A 26,251-nucleotide genomic window follows, 5' to 3' on the forward strand; every position below is an offset into this window, starting at 1 on the left:
GTTACAATGAACATTTTTATACATATAGCCTTGAGCATGTATGCAAGTATCTCTGTTAGTATAAATTCCCAGAAGTTAAATTCATGAGTCAAAGTGAATGGGTATTTACAAATTTTTAATAAATATTGATATATTGTTTTCCTAAATGAATGTACCTTATTTTTTCTTACAGTTAATATTTCTTTTTTTTTCATTGAAAGTATAAACACATTTATTTTATTTTTTTTAATATATTTTACTGATTTTTTACAGAGAGGAATAGAGAGGGATAGAGAGTTAGAAACATCGATGAGAGAGAAACATCGATCAGCTGCCTCCTGCACACCTCCTACTGGGGATGTGCCTGCAACCAAGGTACATGCCCTTGACCAGAATCAAACCTGGGACCTTTCAGTCCACAGGCAGACGCTCTTTCCACTGAGCCAAACAGGTTAGGGCAGTATAAACACATTTAGATATGCTATATATAAATTTATAACTGCTAAATTTAAAATGTATGGACAATAATATTGAATCCTCTGCTTCTGGTTTTGAAATTTTTGACAATTTTTCATTTAAAAGGAGACTGACAGGATTCAGCAGGGAACACCGAATCCATATTACAAAGAATAGCAAGAATAAGCAAATGAGTCAGTAACTGTTTGCAATTTGTCACTGACTACATTGTTCAGTGACATGGAGACTTACTGAAAGCATTTAGATTTTGTTAGAACACTGAAAAAGGGGGGAAACTTGAGAGCAATGCTTTTTTAGAAAATGTTTTTGCTTAAAAAATGTGATCACACACAGAAAAGGGAAGGATTTTTCCCCCCAATGCAAATTCTTTTTTTGATAGAGGTATCAAAAATATTCAGGCCATAATTTTTTAACTTAATTGAAATGGAAATAAAATAGTTTTATTGAGTATTCATTGACACTTCATTTTAAATGGGGAAGACATATACATGTAAAATATTGAAAAGCTGCAAAATGAAATGAAAAGTAAAGATTTTCTTCTCAGGCCCAGTCACCGAGTTCCCACCTCGGAGGCAACCACTATCACCAGTCTCTTGTGGGTCCTTCTAGAGATATTCTTTGCATTTATACTTGTACATATTTATTTTTTTTATTTGTTTATTTTATAATTTTTTTTTCTTTTTTCCTTTTTTTTATTAAGGTATTATATGTGTACATATCTTACCATTGCCCCCCCCACCCCACTCCCATACCTGCCCTCACCCCCCAATGTTTTGCATCCGTTGGTTACTCTTATATGCATGCATACAAGTCCTTCAGTTGATCTCTTATTTCCCCCACCTCTCCCTAACCTTAACGCTGTAATTAGACACTCTGTTTGATGCTTTACTGCCTCTGTAACTATCTTTTGGTTCATCAGTTTATAATGTTTTTCATTATCCCTAAATGAGTGAGATCATGTGGTATTTTTCTTTAATTGACTGGCTTATTTCACTTAGCATAATGTTCTCTAATTCCATCCAGGTGTCTACAAATGGTAGTAATTCCTTCTTTTTATGGCAGCATAGTATTCCATTGTGTAGATGTACCATAGTTTTCTGATCCAGTCATCTGCTGACGGGCACCTAGGCTGTTTCCAAATCTTGGCTATTGTAAATTGTGCTGCTATGAACATAGGGGTGCATATATCCTTTCTGATTGGTGTTTCTGGTTTCTTAGGATATATTCCTAGGAGTGGGATTACTGGGTCAAATGGGAGTTCCATTTTCAGTTTTTTGAGGAAACTCCATACTGTTCTCCACAGTGGCTGCACCAGTCTGCATTCCCACCAGCAGTGCACGAGGGTTCCATTTTCTCCGCATCCTCGCCAACACTTGTCGTTTGTTGATTTGTTGATGATAGCCATTCTGACAGGTGTGAGATGGTATCACATTGTCGTTTTGATTTGCATCTCTCGGATAATTAGTGACTTTGAGCATGTTTTCATGTGTCTCTTGGCCTTCCTTCTGTCTTCTTTTGGAAAGCTTCTATTTAGGTCCGTTGCCCATTTTTTTATTGGATCATTTATCTTCCTTTTATTAAGTTGTATAAGCTGCCTGTAGATGTTGGAGATTAAACCTTTATCAGTGATAACATTTGCAAATATGTTCTCCCATACAGTGGGGTTTCTTGTTGTTTTGATGATGGTTTCTTTTGCTGTGCAAAAGCTTTTTATTTTGATGTATCCCATTTGTTTATTTTCTCTTTAGTTTCCATTGCCCTAGGGGCAGTATCAGTGAAAAAGTTCTTTTGGCATATGTCTGAGATTTCGCTGCCTGTGGATTCCTCTAGTATTTTTATGGTTTCCCATCTTATATTTAAGTCCTGTATCCATTTTGAGTTTATTTTTGTGTATGGTGTAAGTTGGTGATCTAGTTTCATTTTTTTGCATGTATCTGTCCAGTTTTCCCAACACCATTTATTGAAGAGACTGTCTTGACTCCATTATATGCTTATGCCTCCTTTGTCAAATATTAATTGCACATATTGGTTTGGGTCGATATCTGGATTCTCTATTCTATTCCATTGATCTATATGTCTGTTCTTGTGCCAGTACCAGGCTGTTTTGAGGACAGTGGCTTTGTAATACAGCTTGAAATCTGGTATTGAGATCCCTCCTACTTTATTCTTCTTTCTCAGGATTGCTGTGGCTATTCGGGGTCTTTTTTTATTCCAGATGAATTTTTGGAGAGTTCTTTCTAGGTCTGTGAAATATGCCGTTGGTATTTTAATGGGGAGTGCATTGAATCTATAGATTGCTTTGGGTAGTATGGACATTTTAATGATGTTGATTCTACCAATCCATGAACATGGTATGTTCTTCCATCTGTTTACATCTTCCTCTATCTCTTTTTTCAGTGTCCTGTAGTTTTCCGCGTATAGGTCTTTTAACTCCTTGGTCAAGTTTATTCCTAAGTATCTTAATATTTTTGGTGCAATGGAAAATGGGATTGCTTTTTTAGTCCTCTTTCTGTAAGTTCACTGTTGGTGTATAGAAATGCCATAGATTTCTTGGCGTTAATTTTGTATCCTGCTACATTGTCCAATTCATTTATTAAGTCTGTTAGTTTTTTGATGGAGTCTTTCGGGTTTTGATGTACAATATCATGTCATCTGCAAATAAGGACAGCTTTACTTCTCCTTTTCCAATTTGGATGCCTTTTATTTCTTCTTCTTGTCTAATTGCAATGGCTAATACTTCCAGTACTATGTCAAACAGGAGTGGTGAGAGTGGGCATCCCTGTCTTGTTCCTGTTCTTAGGGGAAATGGTTTTAGGTTTTGCCCATTGAGTATGATGTTAGCTGTGGGTTTATCATATATAGCTTTTATTATGTTGAGGTACGATCCTTCTATTCCCACCTTGTTAAGAGTTTTTACCAAGAAAGGGTGTTGGATTTTGTCAAATGCTTTTTCTGCATCAATTGATATGACTATGTGATTTTTATCTCTCAATTTGTTTATGTGATGTATCACATTTATTGATTTGTGGATATTGTACCATCCTTGCATTCCTGTGATAAACCCTACTTGGTAATGGTGTATGATCTTTCTGATGTACTGCTGGATCCGATTTGCTAGAATTTTGTTGAGGATTTTGGCATCTACATTCATGAGGGATATTGGCCTGTAATTCTCCTTCATTGTGTTGTCTTTATCTGGTTTTGGTATTAGGATGATGCTGGCTTCATAGAAGGAGCTTGCAAGTGTTCCTTCCTCTTGAAATTTTTGGAATAGTCTGAGGAGGATAAGTTTTAGTTCTTCCTTGAATGTTTGTTAAAACTCTCCTGTGAAGCCGTCTGGCCCCAGGCTTTTGTTTGCCAGAAGCTCTTTGGTGACTGCTTCAATTTCTTCCATAGTTACTGGCATATTGAGCTGTTTAGATTCTTCCTGATTGAGTTTTGGAAGGTTATATTTTTCTAGGAATATGTCCATTTCCTCCAGGTTGTCCAGTTTGTTGGAATAGAGTTGTTCGTAGTATTTTTTAACAATCCTTTGTATTTCAGTGGGATCTGTTGTTATTTCACCTCTTTCATTTCTGATTTTGTTTATTTGGGTCCTCTCTCTTTGCTTCTTGATGAGCCTGGCTAGAGGTTCCTCAATCTTGTTTATCCTTTCAAAGAACCAGCTCTTGGTTTTGTTGATCTTTTATATTTTTTCTTTGGTCTCTATGTCGTTTATCTCCACTCTGATCTTTATTATTTCCTTCCTTATGCTTACACTGGGCTTTTCTTGTTGCTTTTTTTCTAACTCTTTGAGTTGTTGGGTTAGGTAATTTATTAGCATTGTTTCTTGTTTTTTGCAGTAGGCTTGTAGAGCTATGAACTTCCCTCTCAAGACTGCTTTGGCTGTGTCCCATTGATTTTGGATTGTAGTGTTTTCATTGCCATTTGTTGCCATGATGTTTTTTATTTCTTCTTTGATCTCTCTGGTAACCCAGTCATGGTTTAATAGCTTGCTGTTTAGTCTCCATGTGTTTGATTTCTTTAGGTTGTTTTTATTGTAGTTGATTTCCAGTTTTATGCCACTTTGGTCTGAGAAGATGCTTGATATGATTTCTATCTTCTTGAATTTGAAGAGACTTTGCCTATGTCCCAACATATGGTCTATCTTTGAAAATGACCCATGTGCACTTGAGAAGAATGTATATTCTGTGGCTTTGGGGTGAAATGTTCTGAAGATGTCAATTAATTCCATCTGGTCTAGTGAGTCACTTAGGATTGATGTTTCTTTGCTGATTTTTTGTTTAGAGGATTTGTCCAATGATGATAGTGGGGTATTAAAGTCTCCTACGATGATTGTATTGCTGTCAATCTCTCCCTTGATATCCTCCATGAGTTTTTTTATGTATTTGGGTGCTCCTGTATTGGGTGTGTATATGTTTACCAGAGTTATTTATTCTTGTTGGATTGCTCCCTTTAGTATTATGAAGTGGCCTTCCTTATCTCTTGTTATGTCCTTCACTTTGAGATCTAATTTGTCAGATATAAGTATTGCTACCGCAGCTTTTTTTTTTCAGTTCCATTTGCCTGGAAAACCTTTTTCCATCCCTTCACCCTCAGTCTGTGTGCATCTTTTTTTCTGAGGTGGGTTTCTTGTAGACAGCAGATATATGGGTCTTGTTTTCTTATCCAATCCATTACCCTATGTCTCTTGATTGGGGCATTTAATCCATTTACATTTAAAGTTATTATTGATAGGTACTTATTTGTCACCATTCCTATTCTTTACCCCTGTGTTCCTTCTTTGCTTCCTATTTCTTTTTTTTTTTTTTTACAGCAGACCCTTTAGCATTTCTTGCATTGCTGGTTTGGTGGTAATAAATTCCCTTAGTCCTTTTTTGTCTGTGAAGCTCCTGATTTCACCTTCAATTTTGATTGATGGCCTTGCTGGGTATGGTATTCTTGGATTCAGACCCTTCCTTTGCATGACTTTGTATATTTCATTCCATTCCCTTCTGACCTGATGAGTTTCTGTTGAGAAATCAGTTGCTAGTTTGATGGGGGTTCCTTTATATGTAACTTTCTGTCTCTCTCTTGCCGCTTTTAAGATTCTTACTTTGTCTTTGGTGTTTGCCAATTTAATTATAATGTGCCTTGGTGTCGGTCTTTTGAGGTCATTTTGCTTGGGACTCTGTGAGCTTCTTGGATTTGTGTGGGTTTTTTCTTCCCTATATCAGGGAAATTTTCTGTCATTATTGCTTCAAAGAAGTTTTCTATTCCTTGCTCAGCTTCCTTTCCTTCTGGAACCCCTATTATGCGGATGTTGTTTTGTTTCGTGTTGTCCCAGAGTTCCCTTAGGCTCTCCTCCTGCCTTTTAATTTTTTTTTTCTAGAAGTTGTTCTACTTGGGTATTTTTTCCCATCTTGTCTTCTAGCTCACTGATGCGGTCCTCTGCTTCTTCTAGTCTACTCTTGATGCTTTCTATTTAATTCTTTACAGCAGCGATGTCATTTTTCATTTCTTCTTGGTTCTTCTTCATGTCCTCTTGGTTCTTGCTCATATTGTCGAATTTGTCTTCCATTCTTTTCAGCCACCTTATGACCATTTCTCTGAATTCTTTTTCTGGAAGGTTGCTTGCCTCCATTTCGTTTACTTCCTTTTCTGGTGATGCCTGCTTTTCTTTCATATGCGGGCTGTTTCTTTGTCTCCCCATGGTCTCTCTTCTCTGGGTGTCTGGTTATGTAGTTCTCTCTCCTGCGTTGATTTAAAGGCACAAAATACAGCACTACCAGGTACAACACACAGGGCACTGAACAGAAATTTATTCATGATATTAATAACCTCCAATAAAGGTGACCACCAGAGAAAGGCAAATTAGGGGATAGGAGAGAAAGAAGAAGAGGAAAAAAAAAGATTGTCAAAATGAAATTGGGAAAAGAGAAAAAAAAGTAAGAGAGACAAGAAAGAGACTAAGAGAGAAAGGGGAACAGACTATATATATTGGGGATAAAACTCCAATAGAACAATCACTAATCCCAGCAAATGCCAGCAAGAAGTACCTGGGGATTAATACAAACTACAACACCAACTAATATTGAGTGAAGCAAGGGAAAACAGAAGCACAAAACAAACAAAAAAAATAAACAAAAGAAGAATAAGCAAAACAATCACACAAAAAAGCATAAAAATTCAATATAATCTACATTCAAGTGAACAACAACCAAAGGACAGAGAGAAAAACAATTTTTTGGATAGTTAAGACAGCGAAGAGAGAGGTATTATGGACTTGGAGCAGGGGATTGCAGATTAGATATGTAAGTAGGGTGAAATTTTAACAAGGGGTAAACAGAAAGAATAGGGAAAATCTAAAGCAGGAAATGGGTAAGATAAACAGGACACCGAAAAGGGGAAGGTTAGGAAGATAGTGATGGCATAAAGGTAGAGTTGAGATAGAGTAAAACGATGCTAAAGGAAAGATAAAAATAGAATGTAGAACACTAATCCCAAAATAAAATGAAGAGAAAATAAAATGACACTTAAAAAAAAAAGATAAAAAGATAAAATAGCAGTAGTAATAATAGGGGTTGAAAATAAAAATGTAATAATTAAAAAGGTAAAATCAAGTGAGGAAAAAAGAAAAAAAATAGTTTCTTGAGTAAAAGATGCAAAAAAAGAAAACAAAAAAATAAAAAATAAAAATAAAATGTGGAGTAGTGAAAGTCATTCACTTCCTCTTTTGTTCTGTTTGGCACGCCTGTTTCTCAGTCCGGACAGTATTGCAGTTTTCTGCGTTCCACTGCTCTTCAGTGTTGTAAGCCAGTCCTGATTTTAAGCAGGCGGTGTGTCTTAATTTCTCGTATTCCTTTATTTTTGGTTACACAAGAGTCAATTTGTGATTCAGCTCCTGGGTGGCAGTGTTTCTGGATTGACTTCCGGGTCTATCTATGGCCTCTCTAGGCAGTGTTAGAGCCTTCTTTCCCTGTGGCACTCACTACCGGTTTGTGGGAGTGGGCTGCCTCAGAGCTGGCTCTCCGATGGCCACTCCCTGCTCCGATTCCCAGGTTCCAGAAAAACAACTTTCCCCTGCAGTCTCCCAGGGTGTTCCCAACTGGGTGATCCTATGTATTGGGCTTAGTAATCAGAAGCAAGGATTTGAAGAGGAAAAAGCCCAAGTGTGCGAACTCCGGGGCTGTGCGTAAGTCTAGGCAGCCGGCACACCCCTGAAATTCTTAGGGTGTCCCTGCACGTCAGATCAAAATGGGTTGCTTTTTAGAGAGTCCTTCTGTTGGCAGCTCTGAGGACCCCCTTCAACATTCACAGATCACGCCAGCCCCAACAGCCACGGATTTTTCTAGGCTCAGACTTCCCTGGTCCTCGAGCTCCCACAAAACGTGCGTTCCTCTCTCCCGCCGGGACCAGGGACCTCACCTTATCCCAGGCGAAATCTGACCTTTCCGTGGTGGAGTGTAGAGCTCCTCTGAACCTGTGTGTTTGCACCAATTGGGGAGCGGTGTTCTGGGGCTCGCAGCTGTTCTGTGGGTGCTGCAGTTGTGGGTTCTCAGGCTTCCGATAAGCTCCACTTTCCCGTTCAAGATGGCGCAGACTCCGCGTCCGAGCCCGCAGCTCCGGGAGGGGATCCAGCCGTAGTGGGGGCTGCCAGGTCAGGGGAACCCCATCTAGCAGTCCCCCACCTTCTTCTGGAGTTCAGCTGTCCCCCAACTTGCCAACAAACACTCCCTGTGCAACCCTCAGCTGTTCTTTCTTTCTGCTCCGGGACAAGGCTTGGAACACTTCTGTCTATTCTGCCACCATTTTTCCTCCCCAGTTAATATTTCTTAAGATTTTGCCATATTAGTGCAGAATTATCTAATTTAAACTCATTTAATTTTTAGACATTTCCAACTTTTTATTGTAAAATTTTCAAACATATTAAAGAGTTAAAATAATAGTATAACAAATGACTATATACCTTCAGCTAGATTCAACAATAAACTTTTTTTCATAATCACTTTCTATGTCCACTTCTCTTTCTATGTAAGTTTGCTGAATCATTTCAAAAAAAGTTGCAGACATCTTGACACGTCAGTTTGTAATATTTCCACCTCATATCCTAAGAATAAGAACATTATCTTTCACAAGCACAATACCATTATCACACTCAAGAAAATTATCAATAATTCTATAATACTGTCTACTTTACCTAATAATCAATTTATAGTCACATTTCAGCAATTGTGTAAGGACTAATGAGAGATACTGAGATTTTAGAAATCTTATCTTATTTCTTAGAAGGAAAAAAGTTATTATAGAAACAACATATATTTGCTAGTTCTCTATACTATCATTTATGGAATTATTATTTAAATATAATAGTACTCATACTCCTTTCTTAAGGATCTTTCATCTTCTCATAATAATTTTGGGTCACTTAGATGTGGTCCATTCCAAGGCTCTGGGTTATATCACTACCAACTGCCAGGGAAAAAAGCCAAGACCCATTTTATTCCTGATGGGTTATGGAGAAAACATATAAATCAGAACAATAGTTTCCAGAATTTATTTTTGTGCAACAGTAGTATCCCAAAATACTCTTAAAGAGAAAGAGAGAGAGAGCGAGGGAAGGGAAGGGAAAGGGAGGGAAGGGAATGGAAGGGAGGTTGGTTGCAGGAGTGAACAAATAAAATTGAAAACCATTCCTTGCCCTCAGAGCTACCTCAGAGCTCTAGTGATACCTCCCCCATACTTCAGGATTTGCAAGCTCAGAGGTGCTGTGGTGAAAATGTAGCTCCTTCTTCAAGGCTGGACAAGAGCCATTATGGCATGTATGAAGCCCATCTACACTAATAAAAGAAAAAGATGCAAATTGACTGTACCTTCGCAACACCCTCCAGCCAATCAGTAGTGAGTATGCAAATTAACCCAACAACGATGGTGGGTTAATTTGCATACACAGGCGCCAAGCAGCCAGGGGCAGGATGGAAGTGTTCCACACCGCTCCAGCCGCTCCGGGCCTCTGGGCAATGTGGGAAGGCAGAAAGGTGGCTCCAGCGCGAAGGCAGAAAGGTGGCTCCGGCTGAAGCGAAGGCTGTGCGGGCAGCCAGGGGAAGGAAGGCCCATTCTTGCATGAATCTTCGTGCATCAGGCCTCTAGTGTCATTATAATAGTATATTCTGGATTTTCCCGGATAATCCTGATTCTTGCTACCCCATTGCACTCTAACACATACTCTGAGGATGTTCCCTGTCCTTGCCCCTCACTATTCACCATCCAAGGAAAAAAGGTCTGGAGAAACATTTTTTGAAATTGGGTAATGCTGCATACTATATTGCTCTTATATATTTCCAGTGCATATTGCAATAACATTAGCATATTGAAGACTCTGAGAAGTCCTACAATAAAACAACATGGTAAACTTTAAGCCACCTTTTCCTAAAGTTATATGACCATGGAATCCTGTATTTATATGACACCTACTACTATATAGTTGAGAAACAATGTACAAAGAAAAAAGTTTGCTTAATGTATTTAAATCACTGGAAATACCTCAGCAAAATGATCCCTTATAATACAAATTATATTATTTGAGGTGTTCCCAGTAGGACAAAGGAAGATCTAAATTACCAATGTGTGAAAAACCTTACTTTTTTCTTTTTAGTTGAAAATACTTTTTATACAAACCAGCATGTATTTTTTTCAATATTTATTTATTGATTTGAGAGAGAGAGGAAGGGGGATGGAGTGAGAAAAACATTGATTTGTTGTGCCCCCAATTGTTCCAAAACTGCATTTTTAACTTTAAAAAATTAGAGTCCAGCCAAGTTTCAGTATTGCTTTGCTTGTTCTATCTCTTCAGTTTTTGTTTATTTTTTCAGAAAATCTAGAAACAGTCCCTCCACCTTTCTTCATTCATGACATTGAAATTTTTAAAAATATGTTTTTATTGATGAGAGAGAGAGAGAGAGAGGAAGGGATAGAGAGAGAAACATCGATGTGAAAGAGAAACATTGATTGGTTGCCTTCCATATGCACCCCGAGCAGGGATCGAACCCATGACCTTTTGGTGTACTCCAATCAACAGAGCCACCCAACCAGGACCATGGAATTGAAATTTTGGTGAATCCAGGCCAGTTGTTTTGTGGAAAGTTCCACATTCTAGATTTGTCTGAGTGTTTTTTCATGGCACCTTGTTGTTTTTAATAGCATCATAGTATTCTGTTCTGTGAATGCATTGTGGTTCACTTTAGGTTGCAAGCATTCCTTTTGTGGCTCCTCTAACAAGTGATATTTATTCCCAATGAGTTTGTGGCATTTGTAGACACAGTAAAAGTCTGTGGTCAGTTAATGAAGATGCAGTGTTCCAAAGCCAAACTTGGTTGGCAGGAACATTACCAAAGGCAGAAATAACAGTGGGTTACATCTTTTCCCTTCCTTTTCCCCCATAAGGGAGATGAATTTTTGATTGTCTGTTAAGGTTTCTATAACAAAATATTATAAACCAGGTGGCTTATACACAACAGAAATCTTCCTCACAGTTCTGGAGGTTGGAAGTTCAAGACCAGGGTGTCAGCCTGGTCCAGAGAGGGCTTCTTCCAGGTCACAGATATCTCATTGTGTCATCACAGGGTAGAAGGGGCTAGGGTGCTTTTTGGAGCCTCTTTTATAAGGGCACTGATCCTATTCATGAGGGCTCCATCCTCGTGACTTAATAAAGCCCCACCTTCAAATACCATCACATTGGGCATGCATTGGGGCGGGGGAGCACAAACATTCAGACCATAGCAATTATTTTTTCCAGTTCTCTTTTGTTGTTTTGTTGTTGTTGTTGTTTTTTGTTTTTGAGAGGCTGCAATCTGGGGCTGAGCTGATACCAGTGTACTCTCTTTATAACCACCTATATCTTTTGTACCTCATTATCAGCCGTGGACTCTTTAGGTAATGCCAAATTTCCTGCCATGTAGTGTGAGTTCCTAAGTTGTGAGCTCCCTCTGTTTCTAGCATGCCTGTCCCTTTTACAGATATTCTCACTTCAGTTTGTTTTTTGCTGCTCATCTCCTGGAGCCCAAGAAAATCCTTTTTCTTGTTTTCTGGGTCTCATCCCATGCCTGCCTCAGGGCCTCTCACCATCCAGTGCCTCCTGTCCCTCTTACTTCTTTAGCCTCATTCTTTCTGCAGACTCCTTCCCTCAGTCTGTAAGTATGTTCAAGTCTCTCCCATTCTTTACAATTTTTTTTCTTTATTGATATTATCCTTGAGTTATGTCTTCCATATTTCTCTAGTAATTGACTCTTCTTGAAAGAGTACTGTGGAGCAGGTTTCTGAAAAGTGGTGTACATAAGATATTCTGTTAGAGTGATTAAAAAGAATATTAGCATTTCTATGCATTTTAGAATTTTATCCTTTTACTTTTCCATGTTTGTGTTTTATAAAGTGTGTGTGTGTGTGTGTGTGTGTGTGTGTGTGTGTGTGTGTGTAATGTATAGTTATACATGTGTATCACTCGCCTTTTAATTCTTCTCATCCTCTCCAGGCCCACATTCCCACTGACTTATGAGCATCCTGCCAGGCTATCACCCTAGCCTCACAACCTTAGCATGTTCCCAGCTTCTTTTCTTTTAACCCACCTCCTCCAATCTGCTTCCTTAACTATAGGCCCCAACTTAGGGAGAAGCCCCTAAATCTCACCATCCAGCTAGGCATAACCACTATTCAATCAATTACTTAGTCCTGGTGATTCAACTTTCTTACCATCTCTCAAAAGTGCCTGTCTTCTCTTCTCTTGCTGCCTCTGCCTTAAGTTTGATTTAGGCATTGCTTTTGCCAGTCTCTAACTGGTGTTCCTGCCTCTAATAGCATCCCATGAACCCAGCCACCAGCGGGAACTCTACACAACTGTACATCATACAGGACTCTCCCTGACTTTCAAAGAAAAATCAAACCAAATTGAATGCCTAATCTACAGGTTTTTCATAATTTTTTGTTACATAGATATTATTCCTTTATCTGTTAGCCTCCTCAACTAGACTATGAACTCTTGTAGGGCAGGGACTGTGTCTTCATTATTGCAGTATACCCAGAGCCAGGTACATTACCTGACATTTAGTCATGTCTCAATAAGTGTTATTTTTTTTACTGATTAGATGAGAGTAAGAATGGAGTTGTCGTGGGTGAGGAGAGCAGTGCTGACATTCCTTTGAGAAATAAAGAAGTCTCCAGGGATAAACTCGCCTAGAGATGGGCCAAAAGAATGGATTGATTTGGCAAGCTAAAGTTATCCTAGCAGTCATCTGATAAGTATACTGATATGTGTCTTGGGGCTGTGGGGCAGGCACAGCTGCCACCATCTCTTGCTGGAGGTTCTTGCTAAGGCAGAATGATGAGGTGAAAAAACCATCTGCTTTTCACCAAAAGATACCTGGCACTAATTCTTAATGGCTGGGATTGAAATCCTGGCTTTACCAGTTAGTGACTGATTAATGTTAAAGAGGAGGATGATTATAATAGCCAAAGTTTATTGAATACATATTAATGACAGCACTGTGCCATGCATCATATCACCTAATTTTGCCACAGCTTGATGTGGTAGGTACTATTATTGTTCCCATTTTACAAATGAGCCAACTGAAGTAGAAGAAGATTAAGTGACTTGCCCACAGGTTCATAGCAACTAAATGGTGGAGCTAGAATTTCAATCTTAGTAGCCTGACTCTAGGCTAGAGATATCCATTTGGGAGTCATCAGTATATATATGGCATTTAGAGCCAGGAACCTGGATAAGATTATCTAGTGAATGAGAGTAGATAGAAAAGAGAACCAAGGAATAGGCTCTGGTCTATTCCTCCAATATTTAAAGGTGAGGGACATAAGGAAGATTCAGCAAAGGAGATTGAGAATGGGAGTCATTGAGGTAAAGGAAGAACAGAGAATGATAACCTGGATGCCCAGTGCAGAACGTGTTTTAAGTATGAGAGAATTATCAACTGAATCAGATGCTGCTGATGGGTCAAGTAAGAAGAGACCTGAAATTGACACCCTGGCATGGGGATAAAAATTGGGCAGCTACTTAAAATTCATACAAAGATGCCATAGGGGCTAGCTTCCATTCTCATTACTCATTGGTATTAGGAACATGAAGGTCATTGGTAACCTCAATAGAAACAATTTAGGGGTAGTGGTGGCCATGAAAATTTGATTGGAGTGGATGGAAGGATAACTTATAGAAGAGGAAATGATGGTGTTGTAGTGTAACCCCCATCTTACAAAGGACGCCTCAAAAAGTCGAATTATGGAGTCATTTATTAAAAGCCGGCGGCATACGAGGGAGCAAAAGCGCTCCAGACCTCGCAGCCCCGAACAGTTTGCCACATCTGGCTTATATTGACAGAATATCACAAAGGTATTGATTACATCATTGGGTCTGGAATGAGGAACCTGTTTCACGAAAAAGCATTTGTACAGAAGCAGAATTTGAGCAACTTAGTTATCTAAAGTACCTACGAATCACTGAATCAACAGAAACACATTATCTGGAACCACCTGGACGATTTAGAATAATTGTGCTGTCCAGATTCCGGGACCACTGAGTCAACCGAAATTCAGTTATCTGTAGCTACTGAGACAATTTAGGATCACTATCTGTCCTGGGTCCCAGAAGAATGTGCTTCGATGACCAGTGAGATCACAATCAATGGAATATTCAAACCGCCATCAAGGGAGTATTCAATCATACATAAGTTCAGAAAATCAAAACTTTTAAATGAGTACAGAACCCAAAACAGCAAGGTTAAAAATATTAAACAGCAATTTTTACCCAAGTATGGTTGCTACCATACTTCAATGGCAATTAGGAGAGACCACTGTTTTGAGGAGTTTTGCTATAAAGGGAAGTAGAGATATGGGGTGAAAGCTAAAGGGAATGTGGGCTCAAGAATATTTGTCTTTAAATGAAAAAATACTGTAACATGTTTTTGTTTTTGTTTTCTGATGGGAATGATCCAGTGGGGAAAAAGGGACAATTGCAGGTGTGATGTTGAGTTGGCAGCAAAGGATAGGATCTAGTGCACGAATGGGAGGGCTAGCCTTAGCTAACCGCATGGGTGGTTTCCACATAGCAGCAAAAGAAAAGGCAGATGTGGGGGATGGGTTCAGAGAGGAGGGCAATGTCATGGTGGGAGCTTGTGCATGTTGTCTTACAATTGCTCCTCCCCTCTGCCCCCGCCCCCCAATGAAATAGGAAGCCATATCACCAGCTGAGGAGGAAGATAGGAAAAGGTTTTAGGAGAGTGGAGAGTGAATGGACTTGGGAATGCAATTGGATCATGGGATCAAATTAAGGGCCCACTCAAAATTTGCAATCATGAATTTAACGTGTTAAAACCATCACTTTATAATTTTCTTCAGCCATGCTTACTTGCATGGTATAGGGATGTGACGGCAGAGAGTTGAATTTAACCAGAAATATGGTTTGCATGGCAAGTAGGGAAAAGGTAGAGAGGGTGTCCAGGGAGTGATGGGTAAGCATAGAAGTAAGTACATGAGGTTGGTGAGGGGCAGTATAAAGGTTTTAGGATGGACAGACTATAGTTACCAATAAAATTGAAAGATTGTCAGAGTTGGAATATGAATTGGATAGATAGGAAGTGGTGGTTGGAGAGTGGGATACACGACAGTTTATGTAGGGATCCTGGGTATTATTAATGACAGGTATGACAGTGGGAATAAAGGGCTGAGATAAGATGGAGATGAGATCTCAGGAGGAATGGAGACCATGGCATCGAGAGACCAGAGTATTGCTAAATATTGGAAATACAGGAATTTTGATAAAGGTGTGTCAGAAAGGAGTGACAGGGATGCCAGAGTTAAAGTCTTCAAGGACTGAAGGGGAATACACATAGAGGGGTTCATAGATGACTGTAACAAGAAGAGTAGTGGGTGATCAAGTCTAATGTCATGAGATTCACATTGAGTGGTTAGAAAGGAGGCAGAGAGAATGGTCTGGAAAAGACAGCAATTCAGAAGCAGCAGTGAGGAACAAAGAGGATACCGCCCCTCCTCCCCTGACCCCACCAAGTGATATGGGAGGAAAATCACCCACAACTTGAGAATGTTGTAGGGATAGCAGTCTCCATGGGGGAGAGCAGGTTTTTGTTAAAGCAAGAAGGTGAAGGGTCGCTCAGAGAAGAGTATGCTTATCATTGGGTTCCAGAGGATAGAGTTCAGGTGTTGGGCAGTGACCAGGGCATCTTAGGCTTTGTGTGGTGACTGAAGTAACCAGGGATGTAGGGCTAGAGGAAGGAGGTCAGGATCTTGCCTTGCACAGGGTCCATGCACCTAATGTTTTAGGTAGTCTGAGTCTAAAAATTATGTTGACTTGGATGTGAGAAGGAAGTTAATGACTTGTGCAGCTTAAAATCTTTTTATTGCTTTCGACTTTCAATCCCAGTGATATAAGACTTTTGGTGTAAAGCTTTGGGAATCCTCCCGCTGAAAAGGAACCAGGATATGTATATTACAGTGGAGTTCCAGATGTGAGTTCTGTAGGTTAGAAATTAATTAGCCAAGTGGAACTACTTTTGGAGGAAGTATGACATTTTGCAGATAGTGTTTGCAAAATGGGGGAAAGAGGGTGGGGAGGCTCCATGAGAAAGTTCCTGGGACTTGGCCTGGATTCAGTGTTTAGTAAAGAAAATTGCCTTTTTTTTCTTCTTCATTGCCAAATATCCTTTACCATCCCTGCCCTGCCTCAGTTCCCTTATCTGTCAAATGGGGGTGATCATAGTTCCTGCTTCACAGGAAACTTGTAATAATTAAATGAGACAACACAGGTTAAAGTATTTAACACAGTGCATGTACATAAGTACTTAATAAATATTTTTATTAAATGACCAGTGGTAGGTTCTTGCTCTTAGTCAGTCCCCTTCTTCCTGCCACTTGTGTGTTTTTTCTTATGTCACACCCCCCCTTCTCGGTCATTTCTTTCCTTTCCTCTTCCTATTTTCCTACACTTCCTCCTTTGCCTGTATCCTCTTTCTCCTCCCTGGCCTTGAATGTCAGTGGTAACTACACTCAGTTTAATGCTCTCTTTGGCCTTCCAAGGTAGGGAACTCTTGGAATAGGGGGTGAAGCAACCCTCAGAGGAAGGACACTGCTGATGGGGACAATCTCCTGGCCACCCCAACTGAGATTTTTGCCTGAGGTATCTGCATAGCCTTAGTCGGCTGGTGAAAGGAAGCTGTATTGTAGGCCAAGCTGGGCCACTCTGTGATGTGGGGCTGGGGCCACAGTGGGGCAGAATAGGCTGTGAAGGTGAGAGTCAAGTGAATAGGGAGAGACTGGGCCCAGTCCCCATGTGGAGGGACAGTGAGGGCAAGTACTAATTTTGCTACTGCTAATGTACTGCCATTACCACCCCTGTTAATCATAACAGCTCCTATCCACTGCTGTGCATCTCCTGGGTATCAGGCCTTTTTTTTATGGGGGAGGGGTTAGATGGAGGGATCCACAGTGGGTAGGGGAATATACTAACTAAATCTACACACTCTAGAGTCAGACTGCCTGGGTTTGAATCTTGATTCTGTTACTGAATGAGTCATGTGCTCTCCGGTAAATTATTTAACCTCTCTGTACTTCAGTTTCTCATCTCTAAAATGGTGATAATTGTAACAGTATAGCAAGTCCCCACTTATCATCATCAGTAGGTTCTATGACTTTAAGCAAACTGACATATAACAAAACTAATTTTATCACAGGCAATTTATATAAACAAGAGTTAAGTTCCTACAGCATGTCATTAAATTTTTAACAAAATGTTGAAGGAAACAATGTTATTTGAGGACCTGCTGCACAGTTGTTATAAGGATTCGGTGGGTTAATAGTTAGCAAAGTGCTTATGATAGTTACTGGAACATAATAAGTACTATATAAATGTTTGTTATGTTAAAAAATTAGAAATCTTACAATAATCTTTGTTTATTCGTTTTTTGTTAATCCTCACCCGAGGATATTTTTCCCATTGATTTTTAGAGAGAGTGGAAGGGGAAGAGGGAGGGAGGGAGGGAAGGAGAGGAAGAGGAGGGAGGGAGGGTAGAGGGAAACATCGATGTGAGAGAGACACATCAATCAGTTGTCTCCAGCACCCCTCCCCCCATGGGGGTCAGGAATCAAATCTGCAACCCAGGTATGTGCCCTTGACTGGAAATCAAACACACGGCCCTTTGGTGCATGGGTTGATGCTCTAACCACTTAGTAACACAAGCCAGTGCACAACAATCTTTTAACAGCAGTTATTTTCATTTCACTGGGGTGGAGAGGTTAAGCAACTTGCCTGAGACCACAGGGCTATTCAGTGGCAGAATCAAATTGTAGAACACAGATTTGACAAGACTCCAAAGTCCTTGCTTGCAGCCATGGTGCTAAACTGGACATGCAGGCGGGCAGTTTGCTTCCTAGTAAGGCTGTCAGGGACGTAGAAGTAAGTGGGCACTGTGAGTCCAGTTGTGTAAATAGAGTCTGAGAGGCCATTAGAGGTACTGTTTGACGACCTGGCTGGGACCAGGGGCTGCCAGCCCTTGGCCTGGTTCTCTGCCCCCCTCTGTGGGAGAGTAGCCTGGGTTCCCAGGCCATTTTCAGGAAGAGGTCAAGTCCTTTAACTACTTGAAAATTCAGATGACAGCCAGAGCACTGACCCTTCCTGGGTCCTTTCCTCCTTGCCTATTTTCTGGATGACCACTGACAAGTCAGTTAACCCTTTTGCATCTCAGTTTCCTCATCTGTCAAATGCAGATAATGATACTTTATCCCCCAAGTTCATGGGGTTTTTGAGAGGATTGAGTCAATGGTGGATGTGAAACAGTAGGAAAAAGCATGAAACAGTACTGAAATTTACGTTAGCAGGGTGATCCAAGACCACATTACTATGAGGAAGCCTAACTACCTCTTGCTTGTGATGCTGACTGTCAAACCCCATGATTTCCTCCCAGCTATTCAGGCATGTTCTGCAGAGTTGCTTGGGACCTCATTTCTTTTTGTGGTATTTTACATTTGAACATAAAATAATAGTCGAGCATCATCTGGATCCATGGGAAATTTTTCTTCTGCGTGGGTTTATATTTTCAAGAACCAGAGCCAGTGTCTGTCCAGGGTCCACAGTTGTCCCAAATCCCATTCTGGAAGCTCTGCCATCTGCTATCTGCCATCTTTTGGTTTCAGCTCTTGGCACAAGGCAGGCGTGGGCTCCCTAGCTTGGAGAGCCCATAAATGCCTCCTCTCATTAGTACAGAGCCTTGCTTCTGTGCCTGTTCTGTAGGGAACAGTGAGGCAGCTGACCTTCCCCTGGGTGTCCTTGTTTCTCTTAGCTTCCCCTTGGGTGTGTGTGTGTGTGTGTGTGTGTGTGTGTGTGTGTGTGTAAGCCTGGAGGTTTGGCCTCTAGCCAGCTGCTGGAATTGAGTTAATCACTCAGCCATTTCCATTCTCCACTCACTGCCAGGGTATACAGCATGGTGCACATGCCAACTTGAAACTGTGCTCTGCCCTGGTAATCCAGAACTTCCATTTGGAGAGAGAGATGGGAAACAGGAGTGAATGAGTGGGTGTGTTGGATGGAGGGAGGTTGGAGACTTTTTTTTGGCAGTGTATGACAAAAAATATTGGCCCAATTGCTTGGTCTTCACCCAAAAGTAGGACTAACTCTGGACTGACCCCAAATATCCAGTGGGAAAACTTGTTCTTCTTGGATCTAGACCACATTGAATCTAGCAGCCATTTTTTTTTCATTTGGAAATTAGGAATAATAAATTCTATTCCATATGTTCTCCATGTCAACTGGTAAAAAAGCTTTTAAATAGTTCACCAACTACTCACCAGGAACAGGAAGTGAAATAACATTGTTTTTCTTCCAGTATATTCTGCAGAATACTGAGTGTTATTTGTAAAAAGTCACTGGCTAACTAAGTTTGGGAAACACTGTATAAACAATTGTAATTGTAGAGACCACCCAGGTCCTTCATATACCGTTAATGTACATGATGAATTTTCAAAAGAATATATTGTAGGTAATATTTCTTACCATTTTAACCAACTTTTGTTATCTTTTTTATTTTTAATTATGTTTGACATAAAATATTATATTAGTTTCAGGTATTCAACCCAGTGATTAGACATTACGTAATTTACTAAGTGATCATCCCAATAAATCTTGTACCCATCTGACACCACATATAGTTATTAGAATATTATTAACTATATTTCCCTATGTTGTACATTACATCCCCACAACTCTTCTGTAACAGCCAATTTATACTTCTTAATCCCTTCAACTTTTTCACTCATCCCCTAACCCCTTCTCCCATGTGGCAGCTATCAAAATGTTCTCTGTATCTATGAGTCTGTTTCTGTTCTGCTTGTTTATTTTGTTTTTCAGATTCAGTTGTTGATAGATATGTATTTATTGCCATTTTATTGTTCATATTTTTTTACCTTTTTTCCCTCTTATTCTTAAAGAAGACTCTTTAACATTTCTTGTAATACTGGTTTGATGGTGACGAACTCCTTTAACTTTTTCTTGTCTGGGAAGCTCTTTATCTGTCCTCAATTCTAAATGATAGCTTCACTGGGTAGAGTAATCTTGGTTGTAGGTCCTTGCTTTTTATTACTTTGAATATTTCTTGCCAATCCCTTCTGGCCTGCAAAGTTTCTGCTGAGAAATCAGTTGACAGTCTTATGGGAGCTCCTTTGTAGGTAACAAACTGCCTTTCTCTTGTTGCTTTTAAGATTATTTGTCTTTAATATTTTGCATTTTAATTATGATGTATCTTGATGTGGGCTTCTTTGGGTTCATCTTGTTTGGCACTTTCTGTGCTTCCTAGACTTGAATGTCTATTTCCTTCACCAAGTTAGAGAAGTTTTCTGTCATCATTTTTTTCAAATAGGCTTTCAATTCCTTGCTCTCTCTCTCTCTTCTTTTTTCAGCATCCCCATGTTGTGAATGTTGGTATATTTGACGTTGTCCCAGAGGCTCCTTACACTATCCTCATTTTTTAAAATATATTTTCTTTTTCTGTTCTGATTGTATATTTTATGGTTTTTTATCTTCCACATCACTCACTTTATCCTCTGTTTTATCTACTCTACTGTTTATTCCCTATAATGTATTCTTCATTATAGTTATTGTAGCCTTCATTTATGACTGGTTCTTTTTGTGGCTTCTTTTTCCTTTTTCATGCTATTGAAGTTCTCACTAAGTTCCTTGAGCATCCTTATAAGCATTGTTTTGAACTCTATATCTGGTCATTAGCTTGCCTTAGTTCTTTTTGTTTTAAATATATTTTATTGATTTTTACAGAGAGGAAGGGAGAGGGATAGAGAGTTAAAAACATCGATGAGAGAGGAACATCAATCAGCTGCCTCCTGAACACCCCCTACTGGGGATGTGCCCACAACCAAGGTACATGCCCTTGACCGGAATCGAACCTGAAACCCTTCAGTCCGCAGGCCGATGCTCTATCCACTGAGTCAAACCAGTTAGGGCTTGCCTTAGTTCTTTTTCTGGAGATTTCTCATGTTCTTTCATTTGGGACCGGTTTATGTTTCTCTATATTTTGGCTGCTTCCCAGTTTTAGTTTCTATGTATTATGTAGAGCTGCTATGTCTCCTGGAATTGGTAGAGTGGCCTTGTGTAGTAGGTGTCCTGTAGGGCCCAGTGGCACAGCTTCCCCATTCACTTGAGTTGGGCACTCCATGTGTGCCCCTATGTGAGTTGTGTGCAGTCTTGTTGTAGTTGAGCCTTGATTGCTATTGGCACATCACTGGGAGGAATTGAGCCCCATGCTGACCAGCCATGACTACATCAGAGGAGCTGCTATGCAGGATTCAACCCTAACAGGACTTGCTTCAGTGGGTCTCTGGTGTTCACTGAGTCCGGCCCTTGAGTGTGTCACTCGTGTGGGTGGTGGGGTTTTAATCCAGTTTGGTGTGAATCTGTCCATTGGGTGCACTTACTCTGGGGACTTTTGGGAGGTGCAAGGTCAGCCACTGCCTGTGTGCAGCTTGGAGCCACCTGGTACAAGCTACAGAGTGATCTGCAGATTGTTGCTACTTGTGCTTGGCTTGGAAGTGCTAAGGAGAGACCAAGTTGTGAACCAATGCCAGGCTTCCACTAGTGCTAGGTCTGGGTTCACTTGGCAAGAGGTATAGAGTATGCAGAGGTTAGATGCATCTTGTTAGAGAGATTTTAGGAAAGTCTGAAGTATGAGGCAAGACAGGCTGTTCATATTGAAAAAAACACTGGAAACAACTCAGGTGGACTCAAAAGTTGGGGGGAGCAGAGCCTCAGGTAATCACCAAGATGGGGCAAACAATGTGTGCCAGATTGATGGATACTCAGATATGGCACCTGCCTTTCAGCTCTATAGGGGTGAGTCTCAGAAAAGGAGCAATGGCCTCTGTCAGCACTTCCGTCTGAAAGAAAGCTGCCCACCCACCATCTCTCTCCCTGATGCCAGACAATTCAATTCCTCCCCATATGTCCCTGATTCTGTTCAAGCTGCTGCCCCAGTACTGGAGCTCAAACGGAGAGAGTCCAAGTAAGTCTGTGTTTGGTCCCTTTAAGGAGAACTTCCAGTGACTCCAGAGCCCTCCATCTCACTCAGCCACAATCCCCACTGGTTTTTACAGACAGAAGTTATGGGGTAACCAACTTTCTTAGTCGAACATTTTTCAAGTACTATCTCTGCAAAATACACATTGGAAGATGCCAGCCTAGGTCATAGGTATATTCATTTCAGGTTTGTTTGTTTTTGTCTGATTGTGAAGGGAGGTGAACTGGTGAAATGCATGGGGTTGCTAAGATGTGGCTTGTAAAGAGCAAGAGTGTTCAAGTTCAGAATCTGTGGAAATGTGTGCTTTCTGTTCTGAAACACCTCTCCCTCCTGTCCTTACAGCTCCCCTTTGAATTGGAGGTATATTACATTCAGCACGTTATGCTCTACGTGGTGCCCATCTACCTGCTTTGGAAAGGAGGTAAGGCCAGCAAAAACCACACCCCTGTGCCACCCCAACACCTAGATGCTCCCTTCTGTTTTGAGGAGTCATAACCTCTTGGATGCCTACCAGGATCTTAAGCTCCTGCCTGGCTGGATTTATGCAGCATGCTTTATGCCAGGCAGTAGGAAATGGGCATGGATGGGGCCTGCAAAGAGTCTGGGGGCTTTTCAGAACCATCTTTTGTGGATGAGCTTGGTGCTGCTGACTGCCTGTGCCAGGGCCTAGTCTGTGGTTGTTTGGGTTTGAATGAAACTTCCCACACTCTGTCACTTGCTTGTGCTTATGCCTTCCCCTTGTCTTAGTGTGCAGTACAGGCTGGAAGGTGAGAAGGAAGCACTCAGTTCTCTTAGGAGACAGACCTTGTGCTCTTGCTCATTATATCCATCCTCTCAGAACCAAAGAAATACTGAAAGAGGGGAGAAGTCCAGGGACTGTGCGGTTATGGGATTGAGGGAAGAGACAGGTGAAAGCAGTGACCTTCATGTAAAACCAATTATTGAAAACCTTCATTTGGTCATGAGGGTGAGACCACCAACTTGGGAGCGGTGGCCTAGAATGGAAACTTATTTGTGATCATGGAATGTCCCTTAAATTATCCCTTCTCTCTATTTTATAGTAGACAAAAGGGAAGGGTAGTTCCTATCCTTTTTAGGCTAAGTATGAGAGCAGCTCCTTCTGTGTTCTTACCATCCTATAAAGCCTATACCTGGAAGACACCCTCTTCTACCCTTAGCCACCAGCCTCTTTATCTGGATTTCTGGGAGTTTTCTCAGAGATCAACCCTCCCTACCTTATCCCAGGCAGCAAGGGTTTCATTTATATTGCATTAAATATGACACAAGTCCACATGGGCCCTTGAGCCCAGTGGAAGATGGTTTGGAAGTGTGCTTCCTCTAACTCAGGAATCCTCTAACTTAAGAACTTCTGGTATGAGACAGCCCCAGGACCAGTCAATCTAGGGACATGTTGGAGGATGTGCATTATTACTGTATATGTCAGCTACTACCAGTCCAGAGATTTTCCCCCTGTCCCTGGTTTCTATCAATTGTGATTCTTAGGAGTTATTTAAATACTAGTGGCCCTGTGCACGGATTAGTGCACACTGAAAGGAAATTAATTAGAAGAAATATTTTAATATCGCTGTTTGCCCTTTCTCTATAATAGAAGTGTCAACCAAATTCACGATGGACAATGACAGATCAAAACACATGTGTGCGTTTGGCTCCAGTGAGAGCTTTATATGTATCATGCATGTTCCAGCCCAATGAAGCACCCCAACTTCTCTTTCAGGTAATTGTCAGCAACACAGCAGTAAATATCAACACGGAGCAAATTATTATCGCAGGGAGAACAAAGGGTAAAATATTTAACTGCAGCAGTGTTTGACTATATTCTGCGCATTGAGAAAACCTGAAGTCATTTTCAAGGTCCACCATTTCTTACTTTTCAGTCGGGTCAAGTTTCTAAGCTTTCTAAATCTCCGTTTTCCAGCTAATGAAAAGAAAATAGGATTCCACCGAGTCTCCTATCTACCTATTCCAGGACTTCTGTGAGGATCAAATGAGATGAGGCATGGGAAAACACTTCACAGACATTTGGTTAAAGTGTAAATGTTTTGACCTAGCTATAAAGCAAGTCATGTTCCTGGGCTAAAGAAACTGCAAGAAGGCTAGTTGCTAGTTCCTAGGGAGAGGAAGCCAGGCATTGCTACATGATGTCATTACCCAGCTCCCACAGCGACCGTTTCTGGGCTGGCCATGGGGTCTCGGCAGCGTTGGCTGCAATTTGGTGGGCTTTCGCTCCTGGGTGGTGGCGGGGCCTATGTCCCACTTGGGGGAAGCCGAGTGTTGCTTTGTTAGTGCTCAGTCTACGGTGCTGTTTCTCTGTAAATGGCCAGTGCACATCATGACAGCTCCTGCATTGAGTGTCTGCCCCCTGGTGGTCAGTGCGCATTATAGCGACCAGTCGGATGGGCATATTAGTCTTTTATATATAGAGGATAGTTTCTTGAAGACTGTTTTTACCCTGAACAGCCACTTGGGGTCTCACACTGTCAAAGAGATCTTGACTTTTTTTTTTTCTCCACAGATCTTAACTTTCAGTTTGCTTTAAACACAGTATTTTCCCCTCTAAGCTTTAAGGGAAATCTGAAGTTCCAATAACAAGGAAACCTGTGCCATTTCTCTTGTTTGTCCCCTGTGGCACAGGAAATAGCTTCCTAATAATACTTAAGTCTCAGAGATAGACACATTATGAAGGGCACCAGGCAGGTAGCTGTCCCAGGGCTCCAGACCCCCACCACTTGTTGCTAGTTTCTGAGGTTTGCAATTTAAGTTCTGAGGGGTGCACATGGCTGTTTAGTTAACCAGTTTGTGCTCTGAGGTGCCTGTAAAAATCTGTCAGGTTCCTGAGCTAGACTGGTTTGACATGAAAAATACCAACAAGCCATTCCCCACACTCCCCACCGACCCAACAAACAAACCAAAATCTGGGAAGCTGCACCTTCAGAAGTGGGTGATTCCACTATGGCCTTCTTTTTTGTTGTTGTTAATCTTCACCCAAGGATATTTTTCCCATTGAATTTTAGAGAGAGAAGAAGAGAGGAAGGGAGGGGAGAGAGAAGGAAAGAGAGAGACTGAGATCCTTTGGTATGTGGGCCAATGCTCTAACCCCTGGAAGCACAGTCCTGGGCCCACTGTGGCCTTCTATTGTGTCTATTATTGCACCATTTAGAGGGATTGAGCTGAGGAAGTAGGGATTCCAAGTCTTAATTCCAATTTATTTCCTAAATTTGTGATTTTTTCCCCTTCTCCTCTGCTGTCTGACCCTGAGAAGAGGCTATAATAATAACAGCAATAATAACTACAGTAAATATCAATAGCTTCTTTTTATTGAGTGTTTACTATGTGTGACATACTGTGCTAGGCATGTTTTATCTATTTTCTCATCACAGCTAACCTGGTGAAAAAAATCTTCCTTCTACATAGAAGAAAATCAAGACTCAGAAATATTAGGTACCTTGCCCACAGCCCAGATTCAGAGTCAGCCTAGATTCTCTCCCAAACCAGTACTCTTTTCCTAAAAGACAGATGTCTGTCTCTTAACCACATCATGCTGGGAGTCTCCCCTCCTCATCTATAGGATAAGAGAGACAATTGTAATACAACATTATAAGTATGACAGAGGGTACCATGGGAGCATGGTATGATTGCTGAAGCCTGGTTCACTTTCCCTTCACTATTTCTGGGCTCCTGCTTGGGCTCAGCTTCCTTTATGGCTCTTTGCTGCCCTCTGCTGTTCACCTGGGGGAAATGGCATTTAGAGAATAATCTGGATTTCCTTGGGCTAGTTTGACCTTCAGCAGAGCCTTGTTTTTAGGGCTTGCAGAGGGAAAGTAGATCTGCCATGAGCAATGGAAAGATTATTCCTTATAAAACAAAAAAAAATTGAGGGTTTGGGGCTTCTTTTCTCTAGAAGTCTCTTGTAATTTTCTAGAAATAACTGGCTCGGGGGGTTTTATGCAAGGCAAGATGGCCCTCCTATAGATATATACCTCTTGTTTCCAGGAACTCTGTTTTCCTAATTGATAGTGTTTGTTGTAATTAATCTTGGAAGTTCTTCCTGTGGTTTGGAGGTGGCTGAGTGGTGCTTATCAGGAACCCCATTCTTCCTTGTTCCTTCAGTCCTTCTGCACCACCATCTTTGTCCACACTGCTCTTTTCTTCCTCCAGCCTGGCTCTTGATTTCTGTTTCTTGAGCTCCCAACTCTTTGCCTTTGGCT

General features: G+C 40.8%; 1 protein-coding gene across 5 annotated transcripts in view; it reads left to right on the forward strand.

Moving 5' to 3' along the window:
* The window catches only part of TMEM164 (transmembrane protein 164), a 326,422-nt gene that overhangs the window by 216,928 nt on the left and 83,243 nt on the right, over positions 1-26,251 (forward strand). For all 5 annotated transcript variants that reach the window (XM_080652989.1, XM_080652988.1, XM_080652987.1 and 2 more), the window contains one exon: positions 22,368-22,446. In XM_080652989.1, the coding sequence (XP_080509115.1) occupies positions 22,368-22,446 (79 nt within the window). The remainder of the gene's footprint in view (positions 1-22,367; positions 22,447-26,251) is intronic.

Source organism: Plecotus auritus (genome assembly GCF_963455305.1).
Source record: "Plecotus auritus genome assembly, chromosome: X".
NCBI lineage: Eukaryota > Metazoa > Chordata > Mammalia > Chiroptera > Vespertilionidae > Plecotus > Plecotus auritus.